At 36.9% G+C, this 16,196-nt stretch overlaps 1 protein-coding gene across 1 annotated transcript in view; it reads right to left on the reverse strand.

The window, feature by feature from the left end:
- CD55 (CD55 molecule (Cromer blood group)) overlaps positions 1 to 16,196 on the reverse strand; it is a 27,368-nt gene continuing 11,172 nt past the window's right edge. Inside the window, 5 exon segments of the mRNA XM_032319247.1 lie at positions 1 to 1,061; positions 3,386 to 3,452; positions 8,944 to 8,964; positions 12,120 to 12,185; positions 13,290 to 13,502. Coding sequence (XP_032175138.1) covers positions 938 to 1,061; positions 3,386 to 3,452; positions 8,944 to 8,964; positions 12,120 to 12,185; positions 13,290 to 13,502 — 491 coding nt within the window. The 3' untranslated portion in view covers positions 1 to 937.

A 16,196-nucleotide genomic window follows, 5' to 3' on the forward strand; every position in this document is an offset into this window, starting at 1 on the left:
TGTGATCAATTATTTATTTCTATTTAGGGAAAATAAATTTTTCTTTACATATCTTCTTGAACTTGTCTTGCTATACATGTAAAACCAATGCATTCACTGACATAAATAAATATAAATAAATTAATCTCGGTATTACAAAAGAATAAGATTTACAATTTGGCTATGAACACCTCACTTCAGAAATATAGACTCTTTTCTTATGTTAATATAATATCGCTGGATACTTTTAGAGATATTAAGTTAGTGGAGACACCTTTCACCCTTTCATAGGGTTTCTTCTCCAAGAGAAAAAAAAAATTGTCCTTAAACAAAATCATAGCCAATCCATCTTACTTACAAGTAAGAGGCTAAGTCCTGACTGGATACCTGTACTTGTGGGACAAAGAGTTATTCCTTCATTCTGTATTCCTCCTTTGCCACCAACGAACCCAAGAAAATCAACATTCTCACATCATAAGCATGTTTTCCCTTTAAAATATTTGCTAACCCATTCAGACTCATTTTAATGGAATGAGAAAAGAAGAAAATGCCTTACAATCAAGAGTTATTTTATAATACAGTTCATCTCTCTTCAGCAGTTTTGCTCAGAAGAGGCTAGGTTTTTTGTTTCTTTCCAATATCCAATTACTGTTTTTAGTTTCTAATTTTCTTTGTAAACAAAAATAACACTACATATCTAGTGGGGAAAAAATGACGCATTTCCTTTACTTCATGCTCATGTTCTAAGTACAAACAAACCTCTACAGTTTCCTAAACTTTGAGGAAAGTAATCACTCTAAATCCTGCAAGTTCTTCTATTTTCGAGAGGTTTGGGAGTGTCCCAGGGCAGATTCTCTTCTCCTTGCTTCGTTGGTTTTCCTATGCACCTTAAGGACAATGATAACATGCGAAACGAAGAGCACTATTACATTTATTTTGTCCGCTCCTCCAGAAAGGTCTAAGAAACTAGAAATACTCTGCATACTGGTGTGCATTTTCTTCTTAATTCTTCTTCGGCTAAATCAGCTAGCCAATGGTTACTAGCATCATAAACAAGACTGTCAGTATTATACATGTGTGTCCTGAAAGTTAAAAAAGAGAGTTAACATCAAAATAATTTTATTGACTGATGATACACATTAATCTTTTGGTTATGATGTGATAGACAATGAAAATTAATCCATAATAGGGCATGCAAAACACATGCAAAGTTAGTAAGTTATCCAACCTCAGCCAGTTTAGCTATAGCAACACCAACTAAAATAGGTCACATGAGTTTTTTAGTTTCTTGAAATTAAGTAGCCAAGTTAGAATCACTTAAGGTACTTCCAGATTAAGAGTCAATGAAAACCCCTGCATTAGAGAAAAGTTTCACCAAAAGACACTTTGAGGAAGACACCTAGGACGTTTCATAGATTTGTTTACATTAAGTTACTGTTGTGTCATAATTTTGTATAACATAAAGGAGATAAAAGATCTATAAGCATGACTTACAAAAGATACCATAAAACAAATCTTAATTCCTATACACTGGAAACTCTTAAAACCCACCAAGTAAAAAGGAGAAACAGTTCAAGTCAATCATCTCATGATGCAAACACTCATAAAGAAGGCATTCCTATTTTTAAGCTCTAAAGTATCCACTTCTCGGTTTCCCCCCCCCCCCAAATATTTGTGGCATCACTAGTATCCAATCATTTCAGTAAACTGAGTGCGAAATACAAGATGAGATGGTGAGTGGAGCATGGATGACAACATGCTAATGACAGATCTAAAGTGTCAGTCAGTCGCTCAACGAAGAAAAACCAGTCTGACAAGATAATAGAGGTCTGAGCTCCTATTATCCTTGAACAGTCATGGATAAAACCTGTCCTGGCTTACTGATGGACATTTTGCAAGACAGAGAAGTACGACTTCATAAAACCATATACCTTTTATGATTTACCAGGTCTTAACTTCTGAGGCATCACCAGTCACACTTAAATTATGAAACGTAACTTTGCTTGGATTGCTGTTTTTCATGAATGTGTAAGAGCTGAACAGTAGAGAAGGAAAACACTAGTTGAATTATATAATTTCCATTTCAGCTGAAAAGCAGTATCAGCATTTCCTTACAATCACATCCCTTTTAATTAAACGTATGGGAACCCTCCATTTTTAAAAGGAGTAAGGAAATCCTTGTTTTTTTCCACAGTAGTTTTGCTCAAGCATCTGTACCAATTTAACCCACTTTATAGGACTTCAAATTCTGTTCCTTTTTGGTGGACTCTAAACTACATTCTTAAAAAGTCCCTGAAAAATCTGAAGTTCTAGTTTACTACATCTGCTATTAAGCTTCTAGAACACTCGATTGGCAGTAAACAAGTATCGACTTAAAAGCCCACAAAGCCCAGGACCCAGTGCTCACATTATTTTAGTAAAAGACTGAACCATTTAGTGATTTAATGAACATTTACACATTTTAGCTTATAATAGGCTTCAATAATATTGTTAATTTAAGGAGAAATAAGAGTTACAGAGGGTAAAAAGTAGATAGCTCACATCACCCCCAAAATTAAAACAGGCCATTTAGTGATAGCACTACAGTTGCTTTTAATTAATGGGGAAAAAAATAGGCATTAGGACAGTTTAGAAATAATTCTAGTTTATATAAACTCCATGGTAAATTTTCTGAACAGTAAAATCTATAAAACAGAGGAGGGTCAATTTAAATAATCCTCTGTCTACAGCATAGGTCAGAGCCCATTATGACATTATACTTAACACATGCACATTCAATGCAGATCAGATGTTTCAAGTAATACTGATTTCTTTTCTATGTGCTGCTGTTTCTTCTCTATGTGCTGCTGTTCAACCATCTGAGGGTTTACCATGTGTAAACTTCAACCCCTGGGAGGATTCACAGCAAGCAGTCAGGCTCCTGGACGCACCCTCTGAACCAAGGGGCTGTTTTTAGCTGTTTTGGCATGTTTTCATAAATATAACTCAGAAAAAGGCCTGATCACAGGCAACCTCCCAATCTGATAGAGACTGATTTTTCCCTAGGTTTTTGCTTCTGTGTAACACACAGATACCATCAGCAATTATACTGAGTAGGGAAAAAAGGTGAGTTGGCTAATAGATTGTGAAGTGAGAATGGGGCTTTTCAAATCACTTTCCTTTGAAATGTTAATGTCCTTGAGTCTACTGAAAAATTAAAGAGAAAAAGACACAAAGTCTGTTCACCCAAGGCTGTAATGACCGAGAAAAGGAATAAAGAGAGAGCATGTAAAAAAAAAAAAAAAAAAAAAAAAAAAAACAACAATTAATCAAAGAGGTTACCTTCTGATATAGTGTCAAGTTTTACTGGAAAAGAAGCTAAGAACAGTTTTTTTTTTTTTTTTTAATTATCAGAATTTCTGCTCACCCTGATTTTCCACGGTGCCAGAAAATTTTGACTAGAATTAGGGTACCAGTTACAGTACCAGCAAGTCCTTGAGGAGGAAAAAATGTGGTAACACAGCTAATAGAAAGTCGAGCAGGTACAGACATAATGCAGTGTCACAATGACAAACACACCGGTTATGCGTCAAGTTAAAGAAAAACAGGAGACACAAGTTACATTTTGTATGTGGCTTTCTTATGTCACAAGTTTGACAGCAAAAATTGCATGCTACTTATCCTGCTTTCATTCAAAGAAAAAAGAAATAAATGTGTTTAACCTCCTGGAGAGGGTTCCAAAGTGTTTCATCCCCACCATGCTCTATTGTAAATGCTTTGATCATTGGTTGGTCAAACACGATGACTGTGTTCCGTAATTTTAGCACTAGACAGTGTCTTGGAGTTCGCTCACATTGTGTAGATGAGAAAACGGAGTCTCAGACAGGGAAGGGTTATCTATGTGGTGAATGGGAAGGCCATTTACTTTGTTCCTAGTAAAGGTAAGAGCTGTAGGCATTTCCCCATCCCAGGAAAGGTAATATCACCTGTGCATGGAGGCTAAAACACATTTATGTCGCTTACAGGGTATGCTATTCAGTGTTTAGCCTGTTGTAGATACAACTTCATTTAAGAAAGCTAATACTTCCTTTGGAGATTAAATGCACTATTTTGAGTTTCATGACAGAAAAATAATGGTCAAATAAGTTGGTCAACAGTCATTTTTATAGTTTGATTTCTACACACAATCTTTCTTCTCCAAACCACCTGTGTGCCCTTTCTCCATACCATTCTAGGTCTCCCTTTTCCCCCCTACTCCACCCTGCAATGTCCTTGACCTCTAGTCTTTTGATCTGCATGGCAAAGGAAATTAGAGAGGACACTAGGAAAGCAACTGAAACTAATGTGACCAAATCACAAATTGGTTCGAAATCAGCAAAACGCTCAAGTCACACAATTGCACTGTCGTATGGATACATGATTCAACAAAACACCTATTTCTATGACAGGTAAGTTTTTACAGTATTTTACCCAATCAATTTCTTTAATGGATCCCCTAGCACCATATCATTATTTCGGAAGACTTCATTCATAAAATAAATCATGGCTCCTCAAAAATTTGGGGTTTCTTTTCCCTTTAGCACTTCCATTAACTCCACCATTTTCAATGGTTGTAAAACCATCCCATTTTCAAGTTGAATGATAAATGAAGATAGAAAATTTTAAAGTGATCCAGAATATACAGATGGTAGAACCAAAATCCTATTCTTAAAACACCGACAAGCACATACATGTAATTCTAGAAGAATGTGTGCCGAGACCGATGTTTTCACAGGAAACTAGATCAAAATACAGAAATATGAAAAACTGGATTCTACATAAATGGTTCCTCAGTAAACTAAGAGGAGTATTACTTCCCAAATTATAAATAAAAGAAGACTTTAAAGTATAGAGGCAATAGTTATGATCTCAAAATTCTCTTGGTACCTATGGAAAATGAACCCAAGTGTATATTGGTGCCAATTTAAGACCTACAACTCAGAATAAATGACACAATGAAATTATGACTATGATATCAATGTTCTTGTTAACTAATGAGCTTTCAGGTAGGAAAATTATGTGATTTTAGAAAATGGGTTTCTCTAAATAAAAGGATTATTTTAGCAATATTTCTCATTATATTTATAGTATTTAAGACACGGTAAAGCAGTTTGTCACCTTATATCTCATTACTCCAATAACTAGCACAGTGCCTGGCAAATAGTAGGCTGTGTTTAGAAAACATTTATTAAATTGCATCAAATGATCTTCTTTTTGCAGATGAAAAAACTGAGATCAAAAAAGGATACATTGAATAGTTTATCAACAGACAAAAACTGATTTCTAATCCCAGGTTCTGGTCAGAATTTTAATTCATAGTATGCTTAAGAAAAATACCCGATGTTATTCAAATATGATTTATATTAGATGGGTATTACATTAATATATGCAGTATCATCTCCATTCCTTAAGAAACTGAGTCAGAATTCCACATATAAGATCTGGGATTAATTTAAGGATTCTATTTTTGAAGAAATGTGGGTTTGTCCAGTCAATTCAAAAGGTATCACTTACATACCTAATAAAGTGGAAATGCTGTTCATATACAAAATTAAAGACACTGTTAATAGGTTGTTCTTCCTTAGAATACTATTTAACATAACAAAGGAACTGAGGTCTACGCACTGGTGAAGTCACACATGAAAGAGACTTTTATAGAAGGAAAAAGAATGTGCTTCAGTAAGCCTTACATTGTCAGATTTACAATTCAGAATTAAACACCACTTTCTTGGCAACATTCATAGGACCCTTGAAGGGTTTTGTTATTATCATTGGATTTTCTTTGCCTCTGTATCTTATGCTTCTCTTGCCAGCCTAATGAAAAACAGGATGATTATGTTGTCTGATTTCTTAACTTTGAATAACTTATAGATAATTGAAGTCACTTTACAGTGGGATTTAAGTTCATCCTACAGAGATACAGGTAGTAAGAAACGGTGATGACCTGGCATCATAGCATCTGATGCATTTCAAATTACAACTGATGATTCTAGATTCTTGAAAGTACACCTCCACTTGGGCTGGTCTGCACCATATGCCAGATGCAGGTGGATGGATGTATAAAGCCAAAGTTAATCAGCATGTGATATTTGAAGGATACAGAAAGAACATTTTAGATACGTCACTGAGAAGTCCCTAATTTTTTCTTAAATATTCCTTCAACTGACCTATTAATCCCCATAAGAGATTTATGAATATCATGATATAGGACTTCAGTAATGGTGGGGCGGGGGGTAAAGAATCAGGACTACATCAATTGTCAAATTTAAGTTGTGCAGATTTCCGCATAGGACAAGAATCTTTCTATCCTTTCAAGTACCTGGTGCTGGAGAAACGAGTCATCTACTTCTGTTGAAGCACCTAACAGATGTGTGATCTTGGGCAAGGTACAAATCTTGCAAAAATCATTCTTTCAGATAAAAAAATGGGATATAGAGGGGCGCCTGGGTGGCTCCGTCAGTTAAGGTCAGCCTTTTGCTCAGTTCATAATCCCAGGGTCATCGGATGGAGTCCATAGTCAGGCTCTCTGCTCAGTGGGGAGCCTGCTTCTCCCTCAGCTGGCTGCTCCCCAACCTTGAATGTGCTCTCTCTGACAAATAAAATCTTTAAAAAAAAAATTGAAAAATTGAAAAAACTAAAAATGGGACACAGATATAGATATGTGTGTGGATATCTATCTATCAGAAATCCATTCTAGGAAAATACCAGTGACAGCACTGCACGACTGCTTTAAGCTACTATTTATTCAATGGTTAGCATTGTGCTGGAGTTTTCGTATCTATTATCTCATTAAGCTTCAAAGACTTTAAATAGGGATCATAAATGAGAAAACTGGGACTGAGAAAGATTAAGTTCAATCACTTGGGTTGAAAAATTACTAATTTAAGAAAGAAAAAAGAACCAACAGGATTCAAACCAAAGATCTGACTGACTCCAGAACACAATGCTGTCTTCTTGACAATGTTGGCATAAAAAAACAAAAACAAAAAACAAAAGCAAAAATAAAATACAACTACATAGAGCATGTATTCTCAATGAGGGTGTTATTATCCTAAAAGGGTGAAAAAAAAATCTTACTTTTTTATGTATAAAGTATAGATATACAGAATATAAATAGATTTACAGTATATCTGTGGTAGTAAAATTTCATGGGGGTGGGGGGGTGATTGGGGAAAATAAAAGTCCAAAAATTTCCCTGAGGGGGAGAGGGCAATAATGAAAAAAAAAGATTTTTGAGAAGCATAGATATGGAGCGAGCAGAAGAACAGCTTTAGACCTCAAAATAAAGTCTTCATTTACATGGCAAATAAGGAGGTTCTGAGATTAGTCAGTCTCTCTTTCGTAGCAGAATTAAATGGGAAAATATTCAAATACTTCCAAAGTTCTAGTATCATCTATATTGCTAACATTGCAGTGTAATCCAGGAAAGCAATTTCCTCGTCAGTAGAGTTTGCTTAGCTTTAAAATAAGAAAAGTGGCGGGAATAAAAGGCACAGTGTAAGGAACTTAGTCAATGACATAATAGCATTGTATAGGGAGAGATGGCAGCTACTTTGGGGGTGGGCACATTGTTTATCCAATCACTGTGTTGTACACCTGAAACTAACGTAACATTGTGTATTAACCACAACCAAATTTTAAAAAAAATTGATAAAATAAAAACAAAATGAGAAAGCACCAAATGCACAGAATTGAAGAAATAAGGATAATTTTTAGGTTTATACTATACAAGTGAATGTTCCCAAAGAAAAAAAAAACTACCATATGTCTGATTTAAGAGGGAAAGAGCTCCTCTTTATTTCTGAGCACAAGTTAGAATAACAACTAACCCTAAGGAAAAGTTTCTGGGGAATCACATAGTACATACTCCAAGAATTCCAGAGAAAATAAGCACCTCGAACCTTCATTAGATGCCACTGAGCAGAGAAAAAGCCCATCCTCTAAACTCATCTCTGTTAACATTAAATGATGAAATCATGAAGTTTTCATTTAGAATGCATTTATTTCTATTGAAAATATCAAACAACAAAGTGAATCCAACTGTTCAAATCTTCCAAGATAACTATTTTAGCTAAGGAGTGGTTCATTCAAAATATAAAAGAACTATAAAAGAACTATAAATAATAATAATTAAAAAACACCTTTTCAGGTTCAGGCCCTTGTTTCACTCATGCATGCATAGATAGGAGACCTCAGCTTATAAGGACATAATTTTAAAATATTCACTTTTTAATGTGCATATTTTCTACTGGGCATTCCTTTTTAATATGCCAACTTAGCTGTATTGCTTCTTAAACATTTCTTTTGCCATCTTCTTTAGGAGTTATTAATCTTCTTGGTAAAATGTATAACATCAAATAATATATTTATGAACAACAAAAAAGGACTGAAACAAGGAAGAAATTGCAACATAGAAATGTCCTTAAGTCTATAGCAACAGAATAATTTTAAAGCTATCTTTGCTTTAAATCACTGACAGGGAAGGGAAAAGGAACAGGATGTAATCATGGTAGCATTCTGGTTTATCTGGAACAGATGTCTAGAAACAACCAAGGAGTAGTTTGTGAGGACTTGTAAAATACTTGAGGCTTAAAAACTGTATTGATAATAGCTTCCTTAATGTTGTTTTTGGCCCCTAGAATGATAATGCATTGAGACAATAGGCGTTCAGGGATACTTGATTGACTGGCCAAATGATGTGAAGTTGCCCTAAAATTACGTTGGAACAAGAACACGGTTGGGAAGACTTAGGAATGAATCGAGTACCTAATGGGGTCCACCAAACACGTCGATAAAATGCATTTACCCGTCTCCTCCCTGACCTTAAACATTTCATCTTAATAGTATTCCTAAGGCAGTAAAAAGACAATATTCTCCTCCAGGAATAAGGATTGTACATCCCACAGTGATGACAATTTTTTTTAACTGCCGAAGAACCAAACTTACCAACTGCAATGATGGCAGCATCTGAAGAAAAAAAAATGAATTACAAAAATAAAGAAAAATACATAAAGCCACAGCAATTTAACATATGTATTCACAGAATGCACTAGAAAGTTCAAAAGTAACACAGATTTTCATAACGAAAAGAAATAATTATAAATAAATTTAAGGAAACAGTTATACATTAACTTAATCAAGCAACATACACCCTAATAGATACAATGCCTCTATCTATTCCACAGTGAACCCCATAACCATGAAGCACGATAAAGATTTAGTGAATACTACAACAAATACCATATTCAGTTATATGACTTGATGGCAAGAAATAAGTTTGAAAGCTTACATAGTAAATAACTGAGATCTAATCTTATGACCAAGAAACTATTTACCCCAAAGATAAAGATGTAGTGAACAGAAGGGCCATCTGTATCCCAATGTTCGTAGCAGCAATGGCCACAGTCACCAAACTGTGGAAAGGGCCAAGATGCCCTTCAACAGACGAATGGATAAAGAAGATGTGGTCCGTATATACGATGGAGTATTAGGCCTCCATCAGAAAGGATGAATACCCAACTTTTGTATCAGCATGGATGGGACTGGGGGAGATTATGCTGAGTGAAATAAGTCAAGCAGAGAGAGTCAGTTATCATATAGTTTCACTTACTTGTGGAACATAAGGAATAACATGGAGGACATTAGGAGAAGGAAAGGAAAAGTGAATTGGGGGAAATCAGAGGGGAAGATGAAGCATAAGAGACTGTGGACTCTGAGAAACAAACTGAGGGTTTTGGAAGGGAGGGGAGTGGGGGGTTGGGTGAGCCTGGTGGTGGGTATAAGAGAGCACATACTGCATGGAGCACTAGGTGTGGTGCCTAAACAATGAATTTTGGAACACTGAAAAAAATTAAATTAAAAAAAAAAAAGAAACTGAAGCCTCTCTCAGCAGACTTCTGATTAATTCTGAGTAATTACTCAAATTACTATAGCATCTTAACTTTTACACCTTTCAAGGACTGTGAAAGTGGCACAGCAAAACTTACTTTCTAATAAATATATTTATAATAATACACTGCTCTCCTAAGTGGCAAACAGATGTACTCAAAGTACCACTGAGAACAGGTGACATTACGCGTCAGAAGAAAGCACAGGATCTGGAGTCAGCAAATAGGTGTGTTTAACTCACAACATTCTCCCTATTAACTGCGCACTATATGAATCACACAAATTAATCTCTAAGTTTCTAATTCATCATCTATGAAATGAAGCTAAAAAGGCTTATGTTGCAAGGCTGCCGCAAGGATGCGTATCCAGAGAGGAGAAGGGCACAGTACATACGACTATGGTGCAGACCCCGCAAGTGGCAGTGACTACTTTCTTTTTCAATGTGAGTAAAAAATGGTCTATGATATTTGAAGAATAAATTAATTGCATAAAAGAGAGAAATCTGACCCAAACAGTAGTTGTATTTTCATGACAATTATTGACTCATGTTTAGTTTAGATCTTTTTTTTTTCAAGTTTGTTTAAGTTTGTTAAATTGTCTTGAATTTTTTTTTTTTCCGAGAAGGAACTATTTCAACAAAGTTGGTGCTCTAACAAATTTATACAAGGTGAGACATTTTTCTCATTGCCGTCTTCTATGAAAAATCAGGTAAATTCAACCTAAAACTTTTAGGCCCAAAGAGGTCATGAAAATTGAAGAAGTCAGTAACCTCCTACCAGTTTAAAAGTAATGAGCTAGAAGAGAAATGGAAGTGGCCCAGCACACAATATCTGTAATGTTTAAATTCTTTTAAAAAGGCAGGTAAGGGCAAAAAAGGCTTCAAGATAATAACTGTGAAATATATGAAATCATTATGAAAATATGGTCACAATGTGTTAACTATTTAAAAAATACCCACGATTATGTGATGCCATGGAAGAATGACCAAAAGGGGCAGGAATGGGTCAAGATTTCGTGTATATGCAATGTATTTGGCTTTTTACCTAAGGGAATCATGAAATACACAAAGGAAAGATCAACAAGGGTATCTGTGATGTTTCAAGCTCTTAAAAAAAAACTGTCTGGGTGATGATGGCAAAACATATTCCATCAAAGCAGTTATGAAATATGGACAAAATATGGAAAAGCAATCCTAACAACGATTTGAAGGCACTGGTGGGCAAACTAAGACAGGCAGAAATGGGTCAAAGGCAGAAGAGGGAGAATGATATGGAATGGGGTTTGCTTATTTGCAATGAGGGGGGCGCTGAGGCCGTGCAGGGCACTGGCTAAGTAAGAGGGGTTAAGTCAGATGGAGTTCAGGATCATCGGTGGAGCATCTGGAAAGTGAGGGGGCAAACGTGAGGGCTGCTAATATTTTATTTCTTAAAGTTGGTAGTGGTTCCACAAATACTTGCTTTAGAAAAGTTATTGAGCCATACATGGGTGTTTCATGCAGTGTGTGTGTGTGTGGGGGGATTTTAATGAAAAAGTTCAAACAATTTTAAAAAATTTATCTCCTGGCTCATAGTCCTGTTGAGATTTTCCAAGAAACTGGAAAAAAAATAGGTATCTCTAATAGAGAATAAGAGTGTCTATAAAAATTCTGGCTATGCATTAGGTAAGTTAATAGACAAGGGGACATCCTTGGTAGCCCAAAGCAGCACTAACTAGTAAGAAGGGTTTCATTCATTCACTCAACACCTATTTTTGAAGTCTACAATGTATTTTACTCCACTTTGATAAAAATTGACATTTAAAGACCCTTGTGTAAATATAGACTATTTCAAAGAATTCTGTCTTTTCAGTTACTTAGCAGACACTGTTAGATGCTTTACCAAATTGGCAGCTCTAGAGAATCTGAAGAAATCTTTCAGCATGCTTAAGAGATGGGTCTCTATCAATAAACCAGAACCAGAAAATGGCCATAAGGATGGTACATATTTGGTTCTCTGAAGGGTCTGGAAGATATAAAGGACTCCTTAAAACTCATATTAAAAAAAATTTCTTTTCCAAGCTTAATTTAGCATTGTTTTCATGGAGCCAAAATCTTTTTCTATATTATTGCAAAATGTTTCACCCTAGCACACTCCCCACCTGCCTCTGAAGATAGTCAAGAGCATTAGTATGAAAAACTCTTCCCACCATGGCTCCTTAGATCCCTACTCAGGAAAACCTGAGCAGTGCCAACTAACCTGAAGAGAGGGTCCCTCTTCCATGAGGTGCACTGGTTGTCCTGGGAGTAGCTGAACTCTGTTTTGCTGTAATATGAGCAGAGGTCAATCTTTTTGTTGTATGGAGACCCTTAGTCACTGGGGCATGTATAGCAGTGGACTTTCGTGTTGCTGGAAGACTCTGTGTAAATGAAGCTTTTGCTGTGGAGGATCTATGGGTTGCTGGCATGGCCTGTGTAGCAGACGCGTTTGCCATGATGGGATTCTGAGATGCTGGCGGGGTCTCTGTAGATAGAGCATTTGATATGGGGGATTTTTTGGCTGTGGCTGAATCTTTTGCTGTGGTGGGTTTCTGAGGAGTTGAGGGGGTCTTTGTAGCTGAAACATGTACTGTGTTGGGATTCTGAGGAATTGGTAGGGTTTCTGCAGCTGAAGAATTTATTGTGTCAGGTTTCTGAGGAGTTGATGGGACCTTTGTAGCTGAAACATGTACTGTGTTGGGTTTCTGAGGAGTTGATGGGGCCTTTGTAGCTGATGCATTTACTGTGATGGGTTTCTGAGGAGTTGGTAGGGCTTCTGCAGGTGAAGAATTTATTGTGTTGGGTTTCTGAGGAGTTGGTAGGGATTCTGTAGCCGAAGAATTTATTGTGTCAGGTTTCTGAGGAGTTGATGGGGCCTTTGTAGCTAAAACATTTACTGTGTTGGGTTTCTGGGGAGTTGATGGGGCCTTTGTAGCTGAAACGTTTACTGTGTTGGGTTTCTGAGGAATTGGTAGAGCTTCTGCAGCTGAAGAATTTATTGTGTCAGGTTTCTGAGGAGTTGATGGGGCCTTTGTAGCTAAAACATTTACTGTGTTGGGTTTCTGAGAAGTTGATGGGGTCTTTGTAGCTGAAACATTTATTGTGTTGGGTTTCTGAGGAGCTGATGGGGCTTCTGTAGCTGAAGAATTTATTGTGTTGGGTTTCTGAGAAGCTGGTGGGGTCTTTGTAGCTGAAACATGTACTGTGCTGGGTTTCTGAGGAGTTGGTAGGGCTTCTGTAGCTGAAGAACTTATTGTGTCAGGTTTCTGAGTTGATGGGACTTCTGTAGCTGGAACATTTACTGTGTTGGATTTCTGAAGAGTTGATGGGGACTTTGTAGCTGGAGCATTTATGGTGGTGGGTTTCTGAGGAGCTGATGGGAGTTTGGTACCTGAAACATCCGCTGTAGTGGATTTCTGAGGAGTTGATGTAGCTTCGGTACCTGGAACATTCCCTGTGGTGGGTTTCTGAGGAGCTGATGTAACTTTGGTACCTGTAACATTTGCAGTGGTGGGTTTCTGAGGAGTTGATGTGGGCTTTGTAGCTCATGCACTTACTGTGGTGGGTGTCTCTGTTGCTGGTATGACTGTAGAAATCTGAGAACCTTATAAGGAAGAAAAATGTTAAAAAAAATATTAGCTAAATAATGCTGTCAAGTTAAGACAAAACAAATTGCTTCCTCTATGAATCCTCTCTTTCTCCCCCGCAAACACCTAAATATGAATACAACTTTTAGGAAATCAAGTCTAATTCTGATTTTCCGAAGGAACTGAAACACTGCATTGCCTTTGCTTTGATATAAATTGACCTTTAGTCAACTGAAGAGGGTTTATAACAAAGTAGTACTGAGGTTCTTAAACTGTTTTCTGTGTAAATAAAAGAAACCAAAGTCAGAGTTGGTAGTGATCTCATTCTGTAACACACCCCAAATTAAGATATTTTCTCTCAGAAAATGTTTTCCTTTCTCATGCAAAGACCAAAGAACCAGAAAGAACCACTGGACAGACAGAGGTAGTCACAACATAGTTCCTTTTCCCAGTGCTTTCAGGACATGTTAGTGACCCTGGGAAACTTGTTCTGTTTTAGTCCTTTTTTTAAGTAATACATTCAGTCTGAAAAAAAAAAAAAAAAACACCTTTTTTTTTTTTTTTCCTCTTATGCTGGTTACCAACATTACACAAATTAGATCGGTCTCTCTTTGGATTGCAGATCAGGTCACAATTATCTGAAGTGCAACCTTGATTAAATCCTATTCTGAGGGGTGCCTGGGTGGCCTCTGCCATGGGCTTGGGTCATGACCCCAGGGTTCTGGGATCAAGCCCCGCATGGGGCTCTCTGCTCACCGGGGAGCCTACTTCCCACCCCCTGTCCCCCATCTGCCTCTCTGCCTACTTATGATCTCTGTCTGTCAAATAAATGAGTAAAACCTTAAAAAAAAAAACCCTACTAAAAAAAAAGAATGCTAAAAAAAATAAAAATAATTAAAAAAATAAATCCTATTCTGAGAATTGCAACGCTAACAATTTGGTACAATTTTAAGTCTTCCTTCAGTGCCTGTCGGACTTTGGGCTGTTTCCACACCCCCTCTTGCCAGCTCCCCCACACACTGGAGACCGCTGTCCATTTCCCTAATCCCGCTAAGCTGCCATTTCTTCAACTGAACAAGAATAAAAACAAAGCAGATTTGAAAAAATAAAAACAAAAACAAAGCAGATTTGAGAACATTATTGTAAGGAATGAGAGAAATAATTCAGGTAAGTTATTTCACACAGTGCCTATCCCTGAAGGAACACACTCGACCATTCCGGTGTGCAAGTGCCTGCACCACCAGCACACACATCCTGCCCTGTGCCCTCAGACACCATGTATCATTTACTTCCGCTTCCTTGTATCGACCTCGGAGGCTGGGGGGGGGGAGGGGGGTGGATAGGACAACTCACAGAAAATACCCAGCCAGTACCACAGGACTGAGACACTCAGAAAATAGTAGATGGTATTTTAGGGTAAGATTTTATATGGCCCTTTCCTCTAAGGTACTCATATATAAAACTTACTCTTTGTTCCACCAGGCTAGTTCTGGCTTTTGATCCAGAAGACCTATGTGCTAATATAGGGTAAGTTTCCTGGAAATTGCTTTCCTTGTTGTCCTTTTGTTATTTTGTGTCTTGTTGACTCACATCTGCCATCAGCATGCTCCAAATTATTTCAGCCTTCTGAACTGCACTGTGATACAGAGCCCAGCCTATGGGCAATGTTCCAGCACACTTGAAAAAAAAAACTTTCTCCACCTGTCCTTATAGGGTTCAATGCCCTTAATATGTCAATTAAAAAAAAAAAGTTTAACTGTTGCTTCTATATTTTTATTGATTTTTGGTTGCTTATTCTAACAGCTCTTGAAATAGGTATGTAGAATTCTCAAACTATAATCATGGATTTATCTATTTTTCTTTCTGCCTGTTTTCTGTGGATTGAAGCTTTTTTTCCACAGTGCTCATAGATCATAGATTGTGATAGATTCCTGCTGAATGGACCCCCTTTATCATTATGAACCATTGTATCTTAAAGTATTCTTTGATATTAATGGAACTACACCTGCTTTTTCCTTTTTTGGTAATTGCAAAGTATATTTTTCCATCCTTTCTTTGCACCAATCAGTGTTCTTCTCATTAAGTTTTGTCTCTTGTAAACAGCAAATAGGTCTTTTTTCTTTTTTAAAAAATTTTATTTATTTATTTATTTATCTGAGAGCGAAAGAGAGAGATCACAAGTAGGCAGAGAGGCAGGCAGAGAGAGAGGGGGAGGCAGGCTCCTGCTGAGCAGAAAGCCCAATGAGGGGCTCGATCCCAGGACCCTGAGATCATGACCTGAGCTAAAGGCAGAGGCTTAACGCACTGAGCCACCCAGGCGCCCCAGGTTTTCTTTTTTTAATTCAGTCTGACAATCTGACTTAAATTACACTCTGGGTAATTACTGATACAGTTGGGTTTACAGCAAATATCTCACTCTAAGTTTGCTCTTCCACCCATCTATTTTATGTTTCTCTTCCTCTCGTGTCCTTTTGGATAAAGTGCTCATTTATCATTCCTTTGTTGGGTTATGATTAGATTGGATTAGATTTTGAGAAGATAGAATTAGTGATCTGGAAGACAAACAGATAGAAAGGATCAGTAGGAAGCCTTTGTTGGGTTATGATTCATAGTTTCTTTCACTATTATTTTCATGGCGACCCTAGAGATTACAGTATATATCAGACTATAAACCAATTATGCAAATTAACATTTTACAACTTTTGGGTATT

Source organism: Mustela erminea, chromosome 17, assembly GCF_009829155.1.
Source record: "Mustela erminea isolate mMusErm1 chromosome 17, mMusErm1.Pri, whole genome shotgun sequence".
Taxonomy (NCBI): Eukaryota; Metazoa; Chordata; class Mammalia; order Carnivora; family Mustelidae; genus Mustela; species Mustela erminea.